At 36.3% G+C, this 18996-nt stretch overlaps 2 protein-coding genes across 4 annotated transcripts; one reads left to right on the forward strand and one right to left on the reverse strand.

The window, feature by feature from the left end:
- Positions 1 to 3204: 3204 nt before the first annotated feature.
- On the forward strand, positions 3205 to 7189 carry LOC113779897. 3 transcript variants are annotated; one of them, XM_027325670.1, is made up of 6 exons: positions 3205 to 3548; positions 4472 to 4626; positions 4734 to 4951; positions 5345 to 5954; positions 6353 to 6928; positions 6999 to 7189. In XM_027325670.1, the coding sequence occupies exons 1-6, from the start codon at positions 3340 to 3342 to the stop codon at positions 7076 to 7078; spliced, it is 1848 nt and encodes a 615-aa protein (XP_027181471.1). In that variant the 5' UTR covers positions 3205 to 3339; the 3' UTR covers positions 7079 to 7189. The 3 variants fall into 3 exon arrangements, with proteins under 3 accessions (XP_027181471.1, XP_027181472.1, XP_027181473.1); XM_027325671.1 differs by having other exon boundaries at positions 7008 to 7189; XM_027325672.1 differs by having other exon boundaries at positions 7014 to 7189.
- Positions 7190 to 7772: 583 nt separating this feature from the next.
- LOC113779298 (long chain acyl-CoA synthetase 4) lies at positions 7773 to 18388 on the reverse strand. The gene is made up of 19 exons (XM_027324846.1): positions 17914 to 18388; positions 16881 to 16944; positions 16692 to 16781; positions 16047 to 16103; positions 14732 to 14780; positions 14481 to 14557; positions 13415 to 13454; positions 13221 to 13315; positions 11934 to 12101; positions 11697 to 11807; positions 11530 to 11617; positions 11125 to 11191; positions 10711 to 10786; positions 10501 to 10618; positions 9661 to 9906; positions 9432 to 9571; positions 8805 to 8987; positions 8535 to 8654; positions 7773 to 8026 (listed from the first exon to the last, which is right to left on the reverse strand). Exons 1-19 carry the CDS (start codon positions 18063 to 18065, stop codon positions 7991 to 7993), a joined length of 1977 nt encoding a protein of 658 aa, XP_027180647.1. The 5' UTR covers positions 18066 to 18388; the 3' UTR covers positions 7773 to 7990.
- Between the last annotated feature and the right edge of the window lie 608 nt (positions 18389 to 18996).

Here is an 18996-nt window from a genome sequence, read left to right on the forward strand (position 1 = left end):
CATGCTCTAATTTTGAGAATTATAGACATTAATAAAACTACTCCCTCAATCGTTATTTGAATTGCTTACGAATTTAAAAAATCTTGAAATTGCTTAAAATTAAGGGGTGCAAATACTTAAAAAAATAATAATAAGGATAAGCAAAACATAGATAAGAATATAATTGTAAAAATTAATGGCTAAGGGTGGTCTCTTAAGGTCACAATATTTGAAACATTTCTATTTTTCTTTATGAAATTCAAGGTACACGAGACATTTGGTGTATTTTTGTTAAAAAAAAATAGAAATGTTACAAACTCAATGTGATAAATGCTGTAACTTTGAAAGTTGTACATTACTCTTAACCACTCAAATTTCTCAAATTGATCGTTATTCTATCTTGTTATCTCTATATTTCAGCTATTTCATCCCCAGATTATAGACATTTTTAGGATCTTTAAATCTCGAGTGCTTCAAAATAACCATTGAAATGTCTATAATACTACCAAAGTCCTATTGTCTTCTTATACTTTTTCTGTATTGATTGCCATTTTTTGTCAAAAACTATTTTTGTTTATTGAGTCTATGATGACAACTTAAAAAACACACACAATCTCAATTATGACTTACTAAAAAACAAAAAATCCTTCCACATTTTCTTATTCCACCCACTACACACCATAGCCATTATTTTTTTCCTTCTTCCTTCTCCATCTTCCTTCTCCTTCTTCTTTTCTCTCTTCCTCTTCCTTTCCCTTCCCTGCAACAACCCTCTCTCTCCTTCTACCTGATCTACTCGTGGCCATTGCGACCAAATTGGTTTGGTAATGGGTTGTGTAGAGGGAGAAACCCTCTGTGGACACATGTCATGGCCAAAGTACCTTACTCAGGCATTTCTCAAACGAAAGCAGAAGGACAAGCACCTTAGTTTAGGGTTCTTGGGATAAGGCTAGAGTTTAGATTCAAGGCAATGTTTTTGAAAAACGGACCGGACTGACCGATTGAACCGTGAACCGGCCATGCCTCTGGTCCGGTTTAGTTAAAATTTCAAATAATTAATTTAACCGGTAAAAATCGAGAGTTCAACTGTTTTTTTAAACCATTTATTTTTTAAAATAAATATTTTATTTTATTTTATTCATAATTTTTAATACTAAAATAAATAAAAAATTATTAAATCCTTGAACCGAAATCGACCAATTGAACCGGATCGAACCATGAACTGGAAGGTTTTCCTTGGCTGATTCTTTAGGTCGCATCTAGATTAGGGGGGAGGGAGGGGAGAGTGTTTTGGGAGAAAGGAAGAGAAAGAAAGAGAGAAGGAGAGGAGGAAGAAAAGAAAGGGAAAAGAGGAAGGAGAAAGAGAAGGGAAGGGGGAAAGAGACAGTGGTGGTGGGGTAGTGTTCAATATTTAAAAGTATTTCAAAAAAATTTTAATTTCAAAAATATCTCAAAATACATCCTTAAAAACACCTAGCCATCTATAGTGAACGCTTTTCACATATATCGCTATAGTAATTTTTTAAAAAAATATTTTCAAAAACACCTAATTGATACGGTCTAACTGAAATAGAGGCAAGAGCTAGCATGTGAAACTGTGAGAAAGTTTGAACTGCGAAACCAGTCGTCAAAGAGACTTAAACTCTGCAACCGATAGCCCAATTTTGTTTCAATATGTCAACAGCAAGCAAGCCTTAGGCGCCTTAGAAAATTGAGCTGGGCCCGTCACATTTTTTCCCAGTAATTGGATGAACTTCAGCGCGAACATCCTTTCTCAGCTGTCCAGGATGTCTCTAGATTCTGTTCATGCCCAACCTGGAAGTGAATGCCGCAGGCCTGCGTTTAAGCAATGGACATAGGCATCCGACCCGAAAAGTTGTAGTAACTGGGACCAAGGACAGTCCCGAAATTAATTTCTCATGGGGAGAGTGGAAACTAGTAACTATGTAATATAAATATATAATGGTCATTTATCTATTATAGTGCTCCTCAGTTGATATTTTCTAAAAACTTTTCAATAGGTAAGTCAAGCGTCATTTATCTATTATATGTTAGATAGAACCAAAATTGATTTCAAATTCAACAAACAAATAATAACGAATGTCAAATACATTATTTTAAAATTTAAATTATTTTTAACTATTTTGCAGTTCCATGGCTACCAAAGAGATGCTAGCAAGTCCTTTTTTTTTTTTTTAAGAAGAAGAAGAAGATGCTAGCAAGTCCTAACTCTCAAAAGCATTTAGACCATTACACACCTATATGATTAGATTTTTTTTGACAAAATAAAAAATAAAAGATTAGTAATTTGGCATTTTTTAAGACATGCAAATCCATCTTTTAGCATGTTAGGGGCAAAAAGTCTATTTGGCCCTCAAACTTCAACGATTTTATAATTTAAATCTTGCAATTATTATTTATATATTTTTAGTTCCGAAACTATTAAAAGCGTATACTTTTTAGACGTTTCGTAAATTTGAACCGTTAATCCTGACGTCACTCGTTCAAAACGCAGTTATCGTAATTTTCTTATTCTTCTGATCAAGTTTATTGACCGCTGTAACCATGCATGCCGACCGATCAACTACCATTAATTGAAGGATCATGGTCACTTGATCATTATCAAAATTTAATCAAATTACACCCTTTGAGGTAATTTCTTGAACCTCAATCAACACCTTTGAGGTGCCACTGGCCATTTGGTCCAGTGGTCATCCTCTTCTTTGGGGATGCTGGAGGTCAGGGGTTCAACCCCTATCTCCCACAACTTGCCACTCTACGTGGCTGGTCTTTGCCCCCGTGGAGTAGCTCGGGCGGTCCGCTCCCCCTCCTTAGGGTATGGCGACTTTCCTGGCTTGTCCAGGGTTCGAGTCCCGATGTTAACGTGTTCGGTGTGGAGTGAGGCCTCCTCTCCTGGGCCGCAGAGGATTAGTCGGGCTCCGTAAGGATTGACCCGGACATCCCTGTATCGACAAAAAAAAAAAAAAAAATTCAACACCTTTGAGGTAAAAGTAAAACCAGTTCGTCCTATTTCTTTAACCAATGTATTCTTGGTGGTTACGTATATACATTATATTTCTATTTTTTTAATGAAAAAAAGGAAAAGAAAAACTCCTGGTCAATGTTTAGTCTGCTGATTATTAAAAAAAAAAAAGAAGAAATGAAACCGCATTTAAATTCACCCGAGCAGGAAGCGCAGCTGGAAATGAAAACTTGCTGCCGCTATCCGCTATAAATAATTCACATTTCGCATTTCAAACGAGTGGGAATTTTTCATATCTAAATCTGAATAGAAATTTTACCTAAAATAAATAAAGGATAAAAAAGACATAAACCCAAAAAATTGAGAAATCAGAAGAAATGGCGATGAAAAGCTCTGATCTAAGAAGTAGAATCGAGACGGAGAGTGAATTGATTCGGATGTGCATGGAGGCGGCGACGGAGAGCGGAGACGCCGTGGAGGCGTGGCGGAGACAGCGTCGAACTTTGGAGCGGATGCCTTCTCTCCTCGCCGGAGCTCTTCTCCACCGCCTCCTACGTCGCCGTCTTCTTTTTCCTTCTTTGCTCGAGTAAGTCACTTAATCCTAACTATTGCTCCTCCTCTATGCAGATTAATTATTCAGATGATTTTGACGCTGAGATTTGCTTGCTAAGGTTGTAGTAGTGATAGTATACTTGTTTTTCTTGTCTTTTTTTAATTAGAGACGTCTAATCGGAGGTACAGAAATTTTGTGGAAGTTCTCTGCGGTTTCATAAATACGTATTATGCAGATCTTGTTTCGATGTTTAGGCGCTTACTTTTGCAGCTTTATTGTGCTGTGACTGTCAATTTTTCAAAAACTAAGCTGAACTATGATGGAATGTGACTTAATTATTCTGTTGGTGGGATAAAACTAGTGATAGTTTGATTTTCTGAGTTCGTTGTGATCCTAAATCCTTCACCGCTTGGCACGCTATGATTCTTACGATATATGAAAAAAGAAGGATTCCTTTTCCCCTCAATCTCTAAGACTGGGATCATACCTGTAGCTTTATATGAAACTTGATTGCAAGGAGAGAGAAGTTTTGAGTGTTGGTGAATTATGTGGAAGCCTAAGAGTATTCTTTTGTGCTTAAATTTATTATGTGTTATCCATATGCTCAAACATCAGCTACATCAAAAATTAGAATGAAAAGGACATATAAGAAAAATATGAATGAAGTATGTTATAAACATTTTCTAACTGGAAAAACTTTATCATCTTAAGAGTTGCTTGTACTGATATGTGCTGCTCTGCCGGTTTTCTTCTGCATTAGGTGTTTTCTTCTTTTGTACATGAAAATTCAGGAATTGTATCTCAAACAAATTTAGCATCCAATAACAAGCTGCTTTAAATGGGAGTATATATTGTTGCTATTTGTGGTGATTAACTAACTGGTAGCATTGCAGAACTAAAGTTTAGTGTTATCGTTACTTCTATATATTATACTAAACTTGCATTGACTTCTTTAGAGTCTTCAAACATAACGTGGAGGAAATTGACCTGAGGGGGGAGAATTGTGTGGATGCAGAATGGATGGCATACTTGGGTGCCTTCAACTACTTGCATTCATTGAATCTGTCAGATTGTTATAAAGTTAATAGTGCTGCTCTGTGGTCTATTACAGGTATGCTGTCTTGATAACTTACCCAATTTGATGGACAATTTTTTTTTACTGCCTCTCTCTCTCTCTAATATAGTATTCGGCATTTTAACATTTTTCATTTCCTTCAGGCATGCCAAATCTAAAGGAGCTTGACCTTTCAAGATGTTCTAAGATTACTGATGCTGGCATTAGGCATCTTTCGTCCATTCCAAGTTTGGAGAGGTTGTGCATCTCAGAAACAGGCGTAACCGCAGAAGGAATTATGTTTCTCTTCTCATTAACTAATCTACGTGTTTTGGATTTGGGAGGCTTGCCGGTCACTGACATGGCTTTAAGTTCTCTACAGGTTGGAATTTTGGTAGTTTAGATGCTCTTGTGAACTTTCTGCTGCATTATACTTGATTCAAGTCTCCTCCTGTCCTTTCCATGCACATACTGTTTTCGCCTTGTTGCATTAGCAGTGAAAGACAACACTTGAATGTGTCAATTGGAAATTGTTAACTTTTTCTCAAAGAATTAAATGTTTTTCAAAGATTATGCCACTCAATAGGTTTTGATATATATATTCTTGTAAGCATGATTATCTTCTTTTTACGGTACTTTTAGTTCTACTGAGCAAGATCTTTCCATGCCTTGATTGGCAGTGTGCCAAATAGACTAAATAGTCCATTGAGTATCACTGATACGAGAATGTATTTTTAGTCTCCTAATAACTAATAATTCTTTATGATTTTAATAGGAACTTAAGAAACTAAACTTTTTGGATCTCTGGGGAAGCGAAATATCAAATAGAGGTGCTGCTCTTCTCCAAGTGTTTCCCAAGTTAAGTTCTCTAAATCTAGCTTGGACCAAAGTCACGAAGTTGCCAATTCTGCCCTCTCTTGCACACCTAGACATAAGCAATTGCACTATTACTTATTTATTCAAAGGAGAAGGTGATAAAGCTCGTCTAGCAAAGCTCGTTGCATCTGGTGCCACATTTGCTGATGTCTGTGGAGCACTTTCAAATGTGGAAACCAGTCTCGTTTCTCATTTGGATCTATCAAACGCTCATATCGACTCATTCTACTTTTTGCCTCATCTGAGTTCAATAACATATTTGGACCTTAGTGGTAGTTCGATGGCAGATGATTCAGTTGCAAATATTGCATGCATAGGTGCAAAATTAAGATATTTGAACCTCAACAATACAAAAGTGAGCTCTGCTGGAGTGGGAATCTTAGCTGGGCATGTTTCAAATCTTGAAACTCTGCTCCTGTCTTTCACATTTGTTGATGACTCTGCCCTCCCTTACATTGGCATGATGCCTTCACTAAAAGCTATCAACCTCAGCAGTACAAGAATTAAAGGTATTACATCCTATTCTCCCTTTTCCCTCGGTTTTTGAGCTTAGGTTTTTGACAGCAATGTCAAAGATCTATTGTAGCATTTGTCAACTTTTTACTCTTGAGGACAGTATCCCAGATAGTTCTCCAAGCACTCCTATACAATTTTAATGAGAGTGAACTTCTGCATTTTTGTATCTACATGTTACAACTTATTCTAATTTTTCATGTCCAATTTAGTAGACCATTTCAGTTACCCGAGTCCCCTTGAAAATCCTTAGGCTGTTTTAGTCCCAATTTTCTAGTACTTTTATCGATTATGAGTTTCAAATGTTAGTGTTAATTGCTTCCTCTTTGATTCTCTACGTTAATTTTGTATTTCATATACACACTAATGTCAGATATTTCCTCTGCAATTTTAGGCTTGATCAACCATGAAGGTTCTGATTCTGCTGTGGTCCCATCATTTTTAGCACTTAAGGATCTTACCAACTTGGAAAGGTTAGAGTTGGGGGGTCCACAAATCAAGGATGCGGCACTCTTCTCTCTGTCAAGCTTCCATAGCTTGAAGCATTTATCGCTGCAAAGTGGCATCCTAACAGATGAATCATTACTCCATTTCTCTGCAATGCAGAATTTGGAACATCTTGGTGTTCGTGATGCTGTGCTAACTAGTGCTGGGCTTGATTCTTTTAGTCCTCCCCCGGCGCTAAGAGTGCTGGATCTCAGGGGTTGCTGGCTTTTAACTGAGGATGCAATCTTTCTATTTGCTCGAAAGCACTCAAAACTTGAGGTGAGGCATGAACATGTTAGCATGTCTTTATCTGACACAGGTGGAAGTAGCTGCCTATATCCATCAGAGGCAAGTTCAAAAACCTCTCAATCGAAACAGCGGCAGAAAATATCCTTGTTACCGTCCAGATTTGACAATAGTGCTTTGAAGAGTTATCCATCCAAACAGCGGCAGAAAATGATACATGATAGGAGTCGTCTTTTAGGTGAGTCATTCTTTAAAAGATCTCCTTAGAAAGCTTTTGTTGCCTTTCTCGTGTATTCATATCTTTTTAGTTTGTTCAGAAACAGATCAAAGGTTGAAGTACACGAGAGAGGAGTTACTGGCGTTGCAGTTTTCATCAACTCTGTTTTAGGGAAGATAATCTGATGACTGGTATTTTATGTAATTACAGCTATACATTCATGGATTAATCTCATTTAATGAAAGAGTAATTAAATAAGTAGGTGTGATTTCTGTTTTGTTACTTTATGATTCTTTTTTCAGTTAAAAATTTGTGTTCCTCCAGTATTTAATTCCCAGTATCAGATAACATGAGAAAGGGTAAAAAATTCATGATGGCAGCGTACATTCTCGATGGAATCCTGTGACAATTTTGCTCCTGAAGAAGGCAAATATTTTTGTATTTTTGCATTCCTCTCCACCTCGTTTCTTTAACGGTTTTGCTCCTGAAAAAGGCAACCTTTTTTACAACACGCTCGTCTTGAATATTTTGACAATAATTTCCTCGTGTATCATGAAGAGAGTTAAAACTACTCTTGATGTCTTCAGAACAAAAAGCTTATTTCAAATGTCGATGGGCCTTTTGATCCTCCAAGTCGAACCTAGTCTACAATTCTTATTAAACAGCTTGAGCTTGCTCTTTCGTAAAGTTTGTTACAGAACCTAAACTTGCACCTTGCAATCGGATGTAATTGCGATGACATGAAATAACATTTGAGACCTAAATCAGGCCATAGCTGGAATCAGGAGGATGGGGAACACGAGCGTAAAACTTTACAAATTAGCTTCGCATCTAATCTACTGTTCCCGTTCTGTGAATAAGAAACTTCACAATTCTCCAGGTAAATAAATAAAACATTAGGATTTAATATAAATATAGTTCACGTACATTATTAATTCCTCAGTTCGGTACACTGTAAATATGTACATCCCAAAGCCAAAACAGGTTAGACAGAGGGAGGAGAGTTGGAAGTTATACCAATAAACGGCAAACTGGAACGCGTATTTCGTCGAAAGAGTGAAAGTATATGCTCTTGCCATAAGCTCACTTGGCACTCTTGTACATATTGTCAATTACATTCTGCAGCAATAAAACGAATTTTAACAGAAACGTCAAAGCTTTTATCTTGAAAATAAAAGATAATCAGTGACGTACAGAGTCATGCATGTGAACATGAAACCAACACTATCCTAAAGGTGGGAGAATTATGTAAACGTGGAATGTTCATGGTATTCTGTCAACCCTCTTAATAAGATTAGTAGACTACAAATTGGACATCTTTGTTTTATTTTACTACCTCACAATCTCTGCAACTTATATTTGAAAGCAAGATAATGATCTATAGCGATTGCATGTCTAAAATTACGGATGTAACATGCACGCATGTGGTGAAGCATGGCTAATAGCATTTGGAACCATGCCAGAATAATTATATTCAAGGAACTATCAATCCTTCGCAATGTAATTCTCTGTCATGCAGCAGACATCAATTTCACGAGTTTCAGAGGTACACGACATGCAGACGTAGAAGAGCAGAGACATAACCGGAGTTGGAAACTTTATAACCAACGATGGAAAGGGAACCTACCTGGTAGTATTTGAGCAATTGGGGTCTTTTTTTCTTAAATGTTGGTGTGAGGAGGTCACGTTCCATATCAAATGGTTCAGGATCGACGTGCACAGCTTTAATAAATTCAAAGCCTTTTAGCTGCCAAGAGTATGACAGATGTTTAGAGAAAGTTACATGTAATACCAAGCACGCACTCTTTAACACTCATGAGAAACATCCAGACAAATTATACAGAAGTTATTTAAAGAGATTATATAACCAATACTCAGACATCAGTAGAGGATGAACCTTCTTTTCTTTTCCAATCTTGTTGAGCTCTCCAAGAATGTATTCCTTCAATTTAGGGTTTTCACACAAAGAATTGAAATCTCCAGTTAATTCGTTTTCTTGAGCCCACTCTTCAACTGCTTGCTTCTTTGGGTTAACAACAGCAACAAGATAAGATTCAAAGCTGTTTCCATAGACCCAGATCTGGATTTTGGATAGGAGAAAAAAAGAATTAGAAAAATTTAATGTTCCAATCAAATCAAGTACTTCTCCTATTGGAAGGAAGAAAAATTAGGCAAGATATCTGATGGATGTAGCAAAAGAGTTTGACATACAGCTTGTACAAGCAGTTATACCATTGCAGAAAGTTAGCATGTAGGTAGCACAATAAGTTGTGAAAGAGCATTGACTGACATGATTGCATAGAAGTGAGAGACAGCTAAAGATCACGGCAACTGAAGTGTACAGGAAGAATAGATGCATAACTGTACCATTATATGGTCAAACACCTACGAGTCTCAGTTAAATATGTGATCGAAACTATCATGCTATTCAAAAGTGTCTCTCTTGTAAACATCCATGATCAGAACATGCTACAGTTGCATTAGTGTTTTTAACTATTAAACGTCAAGAATATTGCCAACATACCGAGTCAATAGCGCTAACAAGACCATAAATATTCTCCAAATTCTCCACAGCTACATACTCGCCCTGCGAGAGCTTGAAAATATTCTTTTTACGGTCAATAATCTTCAGGCTCCCATTTGGCTGCCACTCACCAACATCCCCTGATAAAATTAGGGCAGGATCATTGGATCAGCATATACGTATAGTCCTACATGTAATACAGTTAGTGAAAGCATCACTTTAGACCAACCTGTATGGAACCATCCATCTTCAAAGACTTCTTTTGTAAGATCTTCACGTTTGTAGTAACCTGAAAACAAGGTATCCCCCCTTACACATACTTCTCCACGTGGACTCCTTGAGAGGGCATCATATCCCATTTCAGGAACAGATTCCAGGCAGACATCCACGTTTGGAACAGGAGGACCCACTGTACCCAGCATACTCATCTCATGTGGTATAGAGACAAATGTACCAGCACATGTTTCAGTCAAACCTACACCCCAAACAAAGAAAAGTTTGTTTATACTTTTTTTCTTTCAAAATTGGAAATGCCTAGTCCTCAACCTAAGCACAAAACAGAACTCATACAGTGGATTTTTTGAGGAACATAATATAACGAGATTGAATGAGTAATCCAGATCATTTCCAAACAAACAATTAACTCTGGAATACGCATTGCAGACTCAGGATTTCTCAAATTGCCATCGTCTGATGATGGTTGATATGCTCCAGAAAAGACCATAGCAGATAATAAGAGGCATCACAAGCAGCATAAAATTTTATTTATGAGAGATTATAGTAACTCCTTGTGATATATAGCTGCAGATGAAAGTTCTGCAACTGATAGGCAACAGCTTTAATTAGTGATGATGAGAATATTAAATGCATAGGACATTTTTCAATTTTAAAATTCTAGTGCAACATATACATTCGAGGGGCAAAGGAGAAAACTTGAGTAGCAAATAGGAAAGAGAAACAAAAGAGGCCTAACACAGTATATAAGCAAGAAGATTTAACACCAGTGGACAAGAACTTTGCGTAAATAAAGCAAAGACCAATGGCATTTGAGGGTGAAAGAAGAGAATACCATATCCTTGAAGTACATGAGCACAAGATACCACTCTTAGATATTCTTCAACATGTGAAGCAAGGGGAGCTGCTCCAGATAAAATAAGCCGTACTTTCCCACCTAAACCTTGTTTAACCTGAACGGTGAAGCAGATCCGAAGTCATATTTCCACTGCCATGATAAAAAACTAAAAAGTGTGGAGTATCAGCATCAAGTACAAGTCTCAACCTTGCTGAAAACGATTTTGTCACAGATAGGAGCAGCCTCATCATGCTTAAGCCCCTTCCTCAAATTACGCAACTTGCTGTGGAAAATTTTCAAGCGAAGGTAGTTAAGCGAGATGTAAGTGTGCTTGTTTGTGCAAAGAAATCTGCCTTGTTAGTATATCATTCAAGCCAACAATAAAGTAGAGGTATTAAGGGATTTCTATGGGAAGCAAACTTCAAATCACAGCTCACAAAAATTTTGCTTCAACTGGCAAATTCAGAAGACGTATTAAGGGATTTCCAGTTTTGAAGCAAAACTAGACAAGGGTGTCCAAAAGCACAAATATATGTTGAGAAAAACTAAGTCTCCAATTCACCAGAAATGATCATTTTTTAATGTTTCATGACATAAAACAAGAGGTGGGACAAAACTTACTAGGCATATGCAAAATTAAACATCGTTTGTTTTATGAAACCTCCTGCCGATATCTTCTGTTGCAAGCCTGCAAAAAATTCAACAAATTTATCGCTTGACAGTTGAATCAAACCAAAATGTTTGTGATTGCTAAAAACAGTGGACGTGCAGAGGGGAACACCAACTCCAATGCCCCCTGGGGCAAATTTCAAGACATAAATTCCTGTTATGAACTCATTCAACAAGATCGTTGGACAATAAATTTAATCTGTCTGTAAGTTAAGTAAAACAGCAAACTAGCTCTGAAATATTATGCAAACTAGGCAAACAAACTCAAAATAGAAATCCGAACGTGGCATAAATTAAACTTTCAACAGTTGCGGTGTCTTGTTCTCGTCATTTTTGGTTTGTGGATACAAAATTTACCTGAGTGAATTCTATCTAGAACCCGAGGAACTGCACAAAAGATGGTTGGCTTTAGCTCCCCAATGTCTTCAACTAACAATTTGACATCCTGTAGCAACAAAATCACCATTGTACATAAGAGCTTGCCCAAATTTCTTCTCAAAAACAAAGAGCAGTAATCATCTTACCCCACGCCAAAATCCTATTGAGGCCCCATGATTAATAAAACATTCTTCAATCACGCGGTCAAAGATATGTGCCAAAGGAAGATAAGACAGATAGACATCATTTACAGTCAACTGTAAAACAAAGAGAAAGTCAGAAACTGAATATGATTCCAGATCAAATTATAATTACAACCAGTGGAAATGGAGTTTTGTCTTCAAGGTTTGAAGGAGTAAAGAGAAAATATAACAGGTATTCACCGATTCATTCACGCTAACTAGCAAACGCTTCACTCCAGCAATGAGAGTGACAATACTATTATTTGAAATCATGACACCCTTAGGATCTCCAGTTGTTCCACTAGTATACATTATTGTACAGATGTCGCTTTTGTGTTTCACTGGAAGATCATAGTTCTTATTTTCACCCTGCAACAATAAGGTCAAAACTAAGATCACGACTTGGAAATATCAATATATTGCGAAAGACTTCTATAAATAAACCAAGTATAGAAAACGAAAGTACATAGGCAGTCAATGTTCTCAAACACACCATAAGAAAAGCATGCACCACTACATTAGCGTTAAAATGCCGCCAGATCACATTCTGTATCAAAGTTATAATCTTAAACAAACAAAAATCAGGAAAGCATGCACCAACAATACAGAGTTAAGACACCACCAATTACATTTCTGCATGATACTGATAGTCCAGTAACCACAAACTGACATGACGGACTAAATCAGCAGGGCCTCTTCAGATATTAGTAAAGCAACTAGATAAAGCTCAGCGTTGAGTCACTTTGAAGGACTTGAGCTAAAGAGAACACAAAAAATTGGAGCCATTGCCTCACATATGAACAAAAGCCAATAAAACTTTTTGATGCAAGGTTCAGAACAAAAATTTAATTGTGGCAAGAATAGAAATTCAAGAGACTATCTGTTCAATAATACCAGAAATTTGCATTAAACTTGTAGGCCAACCTTGTCAAACATAACCATATGAGCCACACAAATATGAATGCACATAACAGCACACCCAATACCATGGTAGATAGAACAAATATCATGAGGAAAGAGACAAGCAAATAAGTTATCGGTTATCCACTGAAAGAAACTCACTCTAGCTTCGATAAAACTAATTCATGTTTGTTGTGATCAGGGGTATTCGCTTTCGCACAGCAATGCACAAGTCACAAAGCTTCATCCTTGAATTTAGATTGCATTAAAACATTACACACCAAGTATACCTTTTCATAAGCAAACAAGGAGCTTGCCAGACATCAACTCTATCCCAACAAAAGACATCCTTGGGCAAGTCCCCATGTATAGAGGGCAGGCAAGGATACGAAAATAGAAAGATAGCAAGTGCAAGCAGCCTGAAGGCAGGGCTGGTGCAACCAAGCATCAAACAGACCAAACAGTCAGATTAGGCTCATCCAAACTCCAAAGCAACAAACCGGACCACAAAATTATGATCATCTCACCACTGCATACAATGGCATCCAACTAAAAGTTATAAGTATAAACAGGAATCCACCAGCTTACCAATAACAAAAATTCATCCCAAGCATACACAACCACACCAAATTTCTCGATTTCGTCCTTCTGTTGAGGGGTAACTTTCCCAAAACTCACAATTGCTGAAGAACAATAACAAAGAAAAGGAAATCAAGGATCAAAAGAGTTACTTTCACAATTTGGTAGGGACAGGTAGAGAAATTACTATACAAACAACTTACTTTTTAAGTATTTTGTTGCATTTGGAAAGGTTTTGAGTAACTGCAAAAGGCAAAAAGACGTAGATTAGACAGTAGATATTGGACTTTTATCATATTGGCAGCAATTTTACATAAATCAATAAAAACTATGGCAGCAGCAGGAAAGCATTCAAATGAAGAGTTCAAGCATCGAAGAGATGTTCACGACAATAAGGACAAAATCAAATGCAACTAAATGTTCTTTTATGATGGTACAATAAACATACGCTTTTATCACAGTAAGCATGAAGAAAAATGCAACTCAATAAATGAATGACTGAACAATGTTGGTCATTTCCATTTCTTCAAATTCTGAAGTTGTTTATTAACTTTGGATATATTATATTTATGTTCTATCTCTCACGGCATCATGTTTTCACATTGAGAAGCCGCAACAAGATGCAACCGTCCATTTCTTACATCTTGACATCTGAAAATTCTGGCCCAGCCAATTCTTCACTTGAAAGTACTCAAGTGAAGAAAGTCAGTATCAACTATTCTATCCATACTCTTTAACCTATATTTCCTCCAACCAAAGCTTATCTTAAAACTCTTCCATCTAAATGAAACGTGAATTGTTTTTACCACAGTTGAGGTTTCTCAATGCACTACAGAAATCATGAACTTATAATCACTATGAAATATGTTTTAATTTCTTAAAAAAAAATTTCGTCCATTAGGTACTTTAATCTAGAGAGAAGCACTGACCTGGAGATTAAGAACAACGTAAATATGCTACATTACCAAGTCAACTATCTCCAAATATGTCAATAAAGTAGTTTTTTTCTTTTTTTTTAACTGAATGATCAACTTTTAACAAAAGACTCAAACTCTTTCATAAGTAACTACAACCATAAGATGGGAAGTGGCAGAATTCTTTAATTGATTCCTATCTCCTATTGTTAAATAAAGTTAATTTCCTATCTTCTATATTCAACAAAGAAAATTTGAAATTTGCATGAAATCAATCATCTTCTGAATCTAGTTTAAGGAATCCCACCCCAAATTCTTTGCCAACACCCAAAAAGGAAGTGCAACATTTACGAACCTCAGGAATTTTTTTTTCTTCAACAAAGGCAATGGTAACCTCAGCATGACATATGATAAACTCCACAGCCCCAGCACCTAACCAGATGGAGGAGAAATCAATCAATTTACTTTCAAACATGAGATAGCATCAATAATCATGCACTTAAGACCAAAAAAAAGGAATAAACAAAAAAAAATCATGTACTAAAGACACAGCACACATGTATGCGTAATTAAGAAGACTACAAACAAAAGAGTAAGGATACATACCTAAGGTGTCGTACAAAGGAACGCAATGTAGACCATGAGCATTACAGGCCTGCATCAATTTACTGATGTCAGAATAAATTGAATAGATACTTCCAAACCAGCAACTGCTTCTTAATTCAGAAGTTGACAAAACATACACGACGCCACAGAATTGGGAAAGATAATATATGCATCAAATAAAATAGAGACACCCCATTCAGCAGATGTCGACTATCTTGAAGGTATGCTATAAAACTTTTGAAATAGTTCAGTTATCTTTTTTTTTTTTGATGAAACGATAGAAAAATAGTTCAGTTATCAATTTTGCTTAAAATCAACGATGACATAGCTAACAATTGGCCTTGGTCCTCCAACATCATGGTTTGATTCGGCTCCTGTTTTTGCAAAATCTAACATTTTCTGTTTTCTTTGCTTTCGAACATAAAAGACACAACGAAACAATTTATGACCATAAACTTATGAAGAAAAATCAGAAAGTCCAAAAATTCAGCACGAAAATATTCTAGGTAACAACATAAGGTAATTTTAAAAAAGATTAGAGACTGCTGAATTACTAAACTAGAGCAATTTTACGAATTTCCTTTTCTCTTTCTTTTATTTGCCAAAACCAGAGAAATTTTATGAAGAGCGGGATGAGATCATCAATCAGATAGATTTCAAGAGGAATCTTTCTCTCCTATTATATGGTATCCATTTTTTATTTCAGTTTCTTTGAACTGCACATTATGTTCCTACACATAGGGAACTCTACCACTTAATCTCCTTGTCTAGTCCCATAAGTTGTTTCTCATATACACTTGCACTCCTTGCCTGGTATTTTATCACACCATAAATTATGCCTTGCTCAAGTAAGTGATGAGGAGGAATGCAAAATGAGAACATAGAGTCAGGATCAGGAAAATCCAAATAAAACTGAAGTTCAGAACAGTTATTGAGTTTGTTTTCAATGTAACACTTCAATGTGAATAACTAGCTTTCAATTTTCATGGAAATTCATCATGATAGAAGAGCAACACGTAAATGAGATCCAAGCATACTGTTAGAATGAACCAAGGAAATCAGTGTTGTATTCATTGAGGGAATCAATGACATGAACTTTTTGTTGCTGACAATCATCTAGAGCAAACGATTTAAGCATGAAATCTAATTAGAAATAGAAGATTTTGCACAGACTATTTCTTATATCAAACTAGATAAAATCACCACGGTCCTCCATATAAAATTGAACTTAAAAGCATTCATTCTATTGTCATCGAAATAAAGAAATACCATGAAACAGGAGTATAATGTGTTTGAAAAAAGGGATGACGTATACCTCCATGCTCATGATCCATTCTGCGCAATTGGCTCCATAAATACCACATCTTCCTCCCTAGATAGAAGGAAATTATGCAAGTGGTCAGATATCAAATTTATTCTAGAAAGTCTCACAGAAACTTCGTTCTAACTCCATAAAAAACAATGAAAAAAAGTCTTATGTACTTTTTCCATGCAAACAGTTACAACGGAAATGACTGATAAGCCATGGCCTCAAAAAACACATCCCAAATAAAATCATGAAGAATTGAACATGTTATTTGATTCCAGTATTTAAAGTTTGCAGTTAGCAATGTTTTCATATGCGTCTGTGGTTGCAAATAAATACTTAATAATGAGTCTTAACACAGAGTTTAAGCTTAGAGAAAAAAGAAGGCAGCTCAACTTTTGACTGAGTCAACTCCGGAAAAGTTTACAGGATTTGTCAAGCCAGAAAAGTACAGTGAATAACAAGTGTACCCTCAGTGAAGCCAAAACATGGATATAAGATGGTTAATAGTCCACCAAGTGACATCCATAAAAACTCAAAAAGGGCTTTTTATCATTTCTCCCAAAGTTGGAATCTAGTCAACAAGGAACTGACCACGGCTAAAAGTATAATGAGTAGACTATAGAAAACTGCTAAATATCCATGAAGACTTACTTCCTCAATACCACAACTGCGGATGGAATTTCCCACCTTCACCACCAAGTCATATACTTCTTTATAAGTCTGCCACACATACTTACCTGGCTGCAGGGAAAGAAACAAAAACAAGTATAGCCAAAAGTAAAAAGATGAGAAAAATGAATTTCTGAGGTCACACAAGCAAAATGCTTCATTATAATTTACCTTTCCATCCACTATCTCTCGGCGACCAAGCATGCGATTATTAGGATATTTTTCCACTGACAGGCTGCAACATAAAAAACAAATTGTACTAGATGTCATCACCACGATAGACACATCAAAACTACAGTCTTTTCATAAGCACTGCATCTTGAAACAACACTTACATGCATTTCATGACAAAATAATATGATCCTAACAAGAATACAGAATAGAGTCAATGCGACATCATGCCACAGTGTCTAGCACCTCATCACAAATGACATGGAGAATAGCCTTTTCTGACTTCTATTCTACACTATACAACAAGAGACACACATCTTCCATGGTCCAAAAGGTAAATTAGTTGTTAGACCATAGATAACTTTTTGACAGAAACTCCTTCAACAGACTTTTCAGATTAATACATTCATGCTATAGAGCTAAGCATACTTCCAGTGGCTTCATCATTTATTTTGTGTGTTCTAGATACACAGCTTGCCAATTAGAAACTACACACACACATATGCATAAATATATACAGATGTGTGTGTGTGTGTAGAGAAATACATACACACTACATATAGACATACATTTGTACTTTTTTCAGTCATTACATGAACTCAACATTATTCCAATTTCAGCATATTATACAATGCTCAAATAGTTACTTATGTGTATATTAGGTAAGCAGGTACAATATAATAGACCTGTAAAGAAGGATAGGGAGAAAACTTAGGGGCTTTAACAGGTCAAACTCCGTCCTAATTTTTTATTTTTCTCCGCAAAAGAGTTGCAATTTCTTTCCAAGCAAAGCACTAAAAGATACGCTCCTTTGGATTTGGAGACCAAAAAGGAAACAACATCACAAACCGTGGATAGAACATAAGTATACTCATCCAATTCCACACCTTAAATCGAAGGCAGAAACAGTAGAAGACGAAGTCTGGCTGAATTTAACCCTACATAAGGACTTATCGAATCTACCATATTCAAATTCCAAACAGGAATTCACAAATTATACCGATTAAATATAGAAAAAAGAGACAAATCTCACCGGAAAATATCCCAACAACTGTCCAATCCTTCAATCGGCGGCGGAAAACCGTCCTTAGCAAACACACTACGGTATACCGGTCCGATCGACGGTTTTCCATCCTTCGCTGGCTTCGCCGGCTCCACCTCTATTATGTAATTCTTCCCTGACATCTCCACCGACTAAATTATTAGTATTTATATAAATAGTGACGTAAATATATCAAATACACTCCGCGCAACAGAATTACGAGCGAGATTGCGAGCAAATAGGTAGCGATGTAAGCGGAACTGAGCTTCTCTGTATCGGAGGCAGAGGCTCGAAGTCTTCAGTGGCTTTAACTTCTGAGATAACGTAATTCGATTTGACTTGGAGGAGGAGAGAAACAAACAGGAAGAAGACGAGAAATAAATAAATGGTGGAATCGTAAACGAATGGGGACAAGGACTGACGCCCCCCTGTCTGTGAGCTGTCAGTTCTGCCGAACCGGAGTTTGGTGGAAATGGCTCAGCTGGCTTGGATTTTCCAACTATGTGATATGTATCGCTTTGATCGGTCAAAGTATTAAAATAGTACTTTTAACTATCTTTTCTTTTTTCTTTTTTTTTTTTGTCTTTTTGAGGGTACTTTTGACTGTCTATCGAGCAGCCCCCACGAAGTTTCTGGTTTTCCAAATCTCCAATTGATTTGGATTTCCATATTCATTTTGTTGACTTTGTGGCAACTGATTCATCCAGGGGGAGCTTAAGGCCTTTGGGTCTATCTCGATTTAATCTGCGTCGTCTAATTATTTTGATTTAGGCAGCTACCATTATTAATTTTTGTTGAGATAAGGTTAATTACGGTCTTGTTCTCTATCGCTTTAAATTTTGTAAAATTTGATTATAAAAAACTAATTACAGAGAATAATCAGAAATAGTCAAAACTACTCTTTGGGTTTGATCAAAAAAATATTAGAATAAGCAAAAACTACTCTTTTGGTGTGATCCAAGAAGAATAATAAAAGAACAAGCAAAAGTTAATTTGTGTGTGTAATTATAGATTTTAGTTTTTTTAATGATTAAAAATTTATAATCAAAATATAAAAGTAATATCACAAAAATT

This window comes from Coffea eugenioides, chromosome 8 (genome assembly GCF_003713205.1).
Source record: "Coffea eugenioides isolate CCC68of chromosome 8, Ceug_1.0, whole genome shotgun sequence".
Lineage (NCBI taxonomy): Eukaryota > Viridiplantae > Streptophyta > Magnoliopsida > Gentianales > Rubiaceae > Coffea > Coffea eugenioides.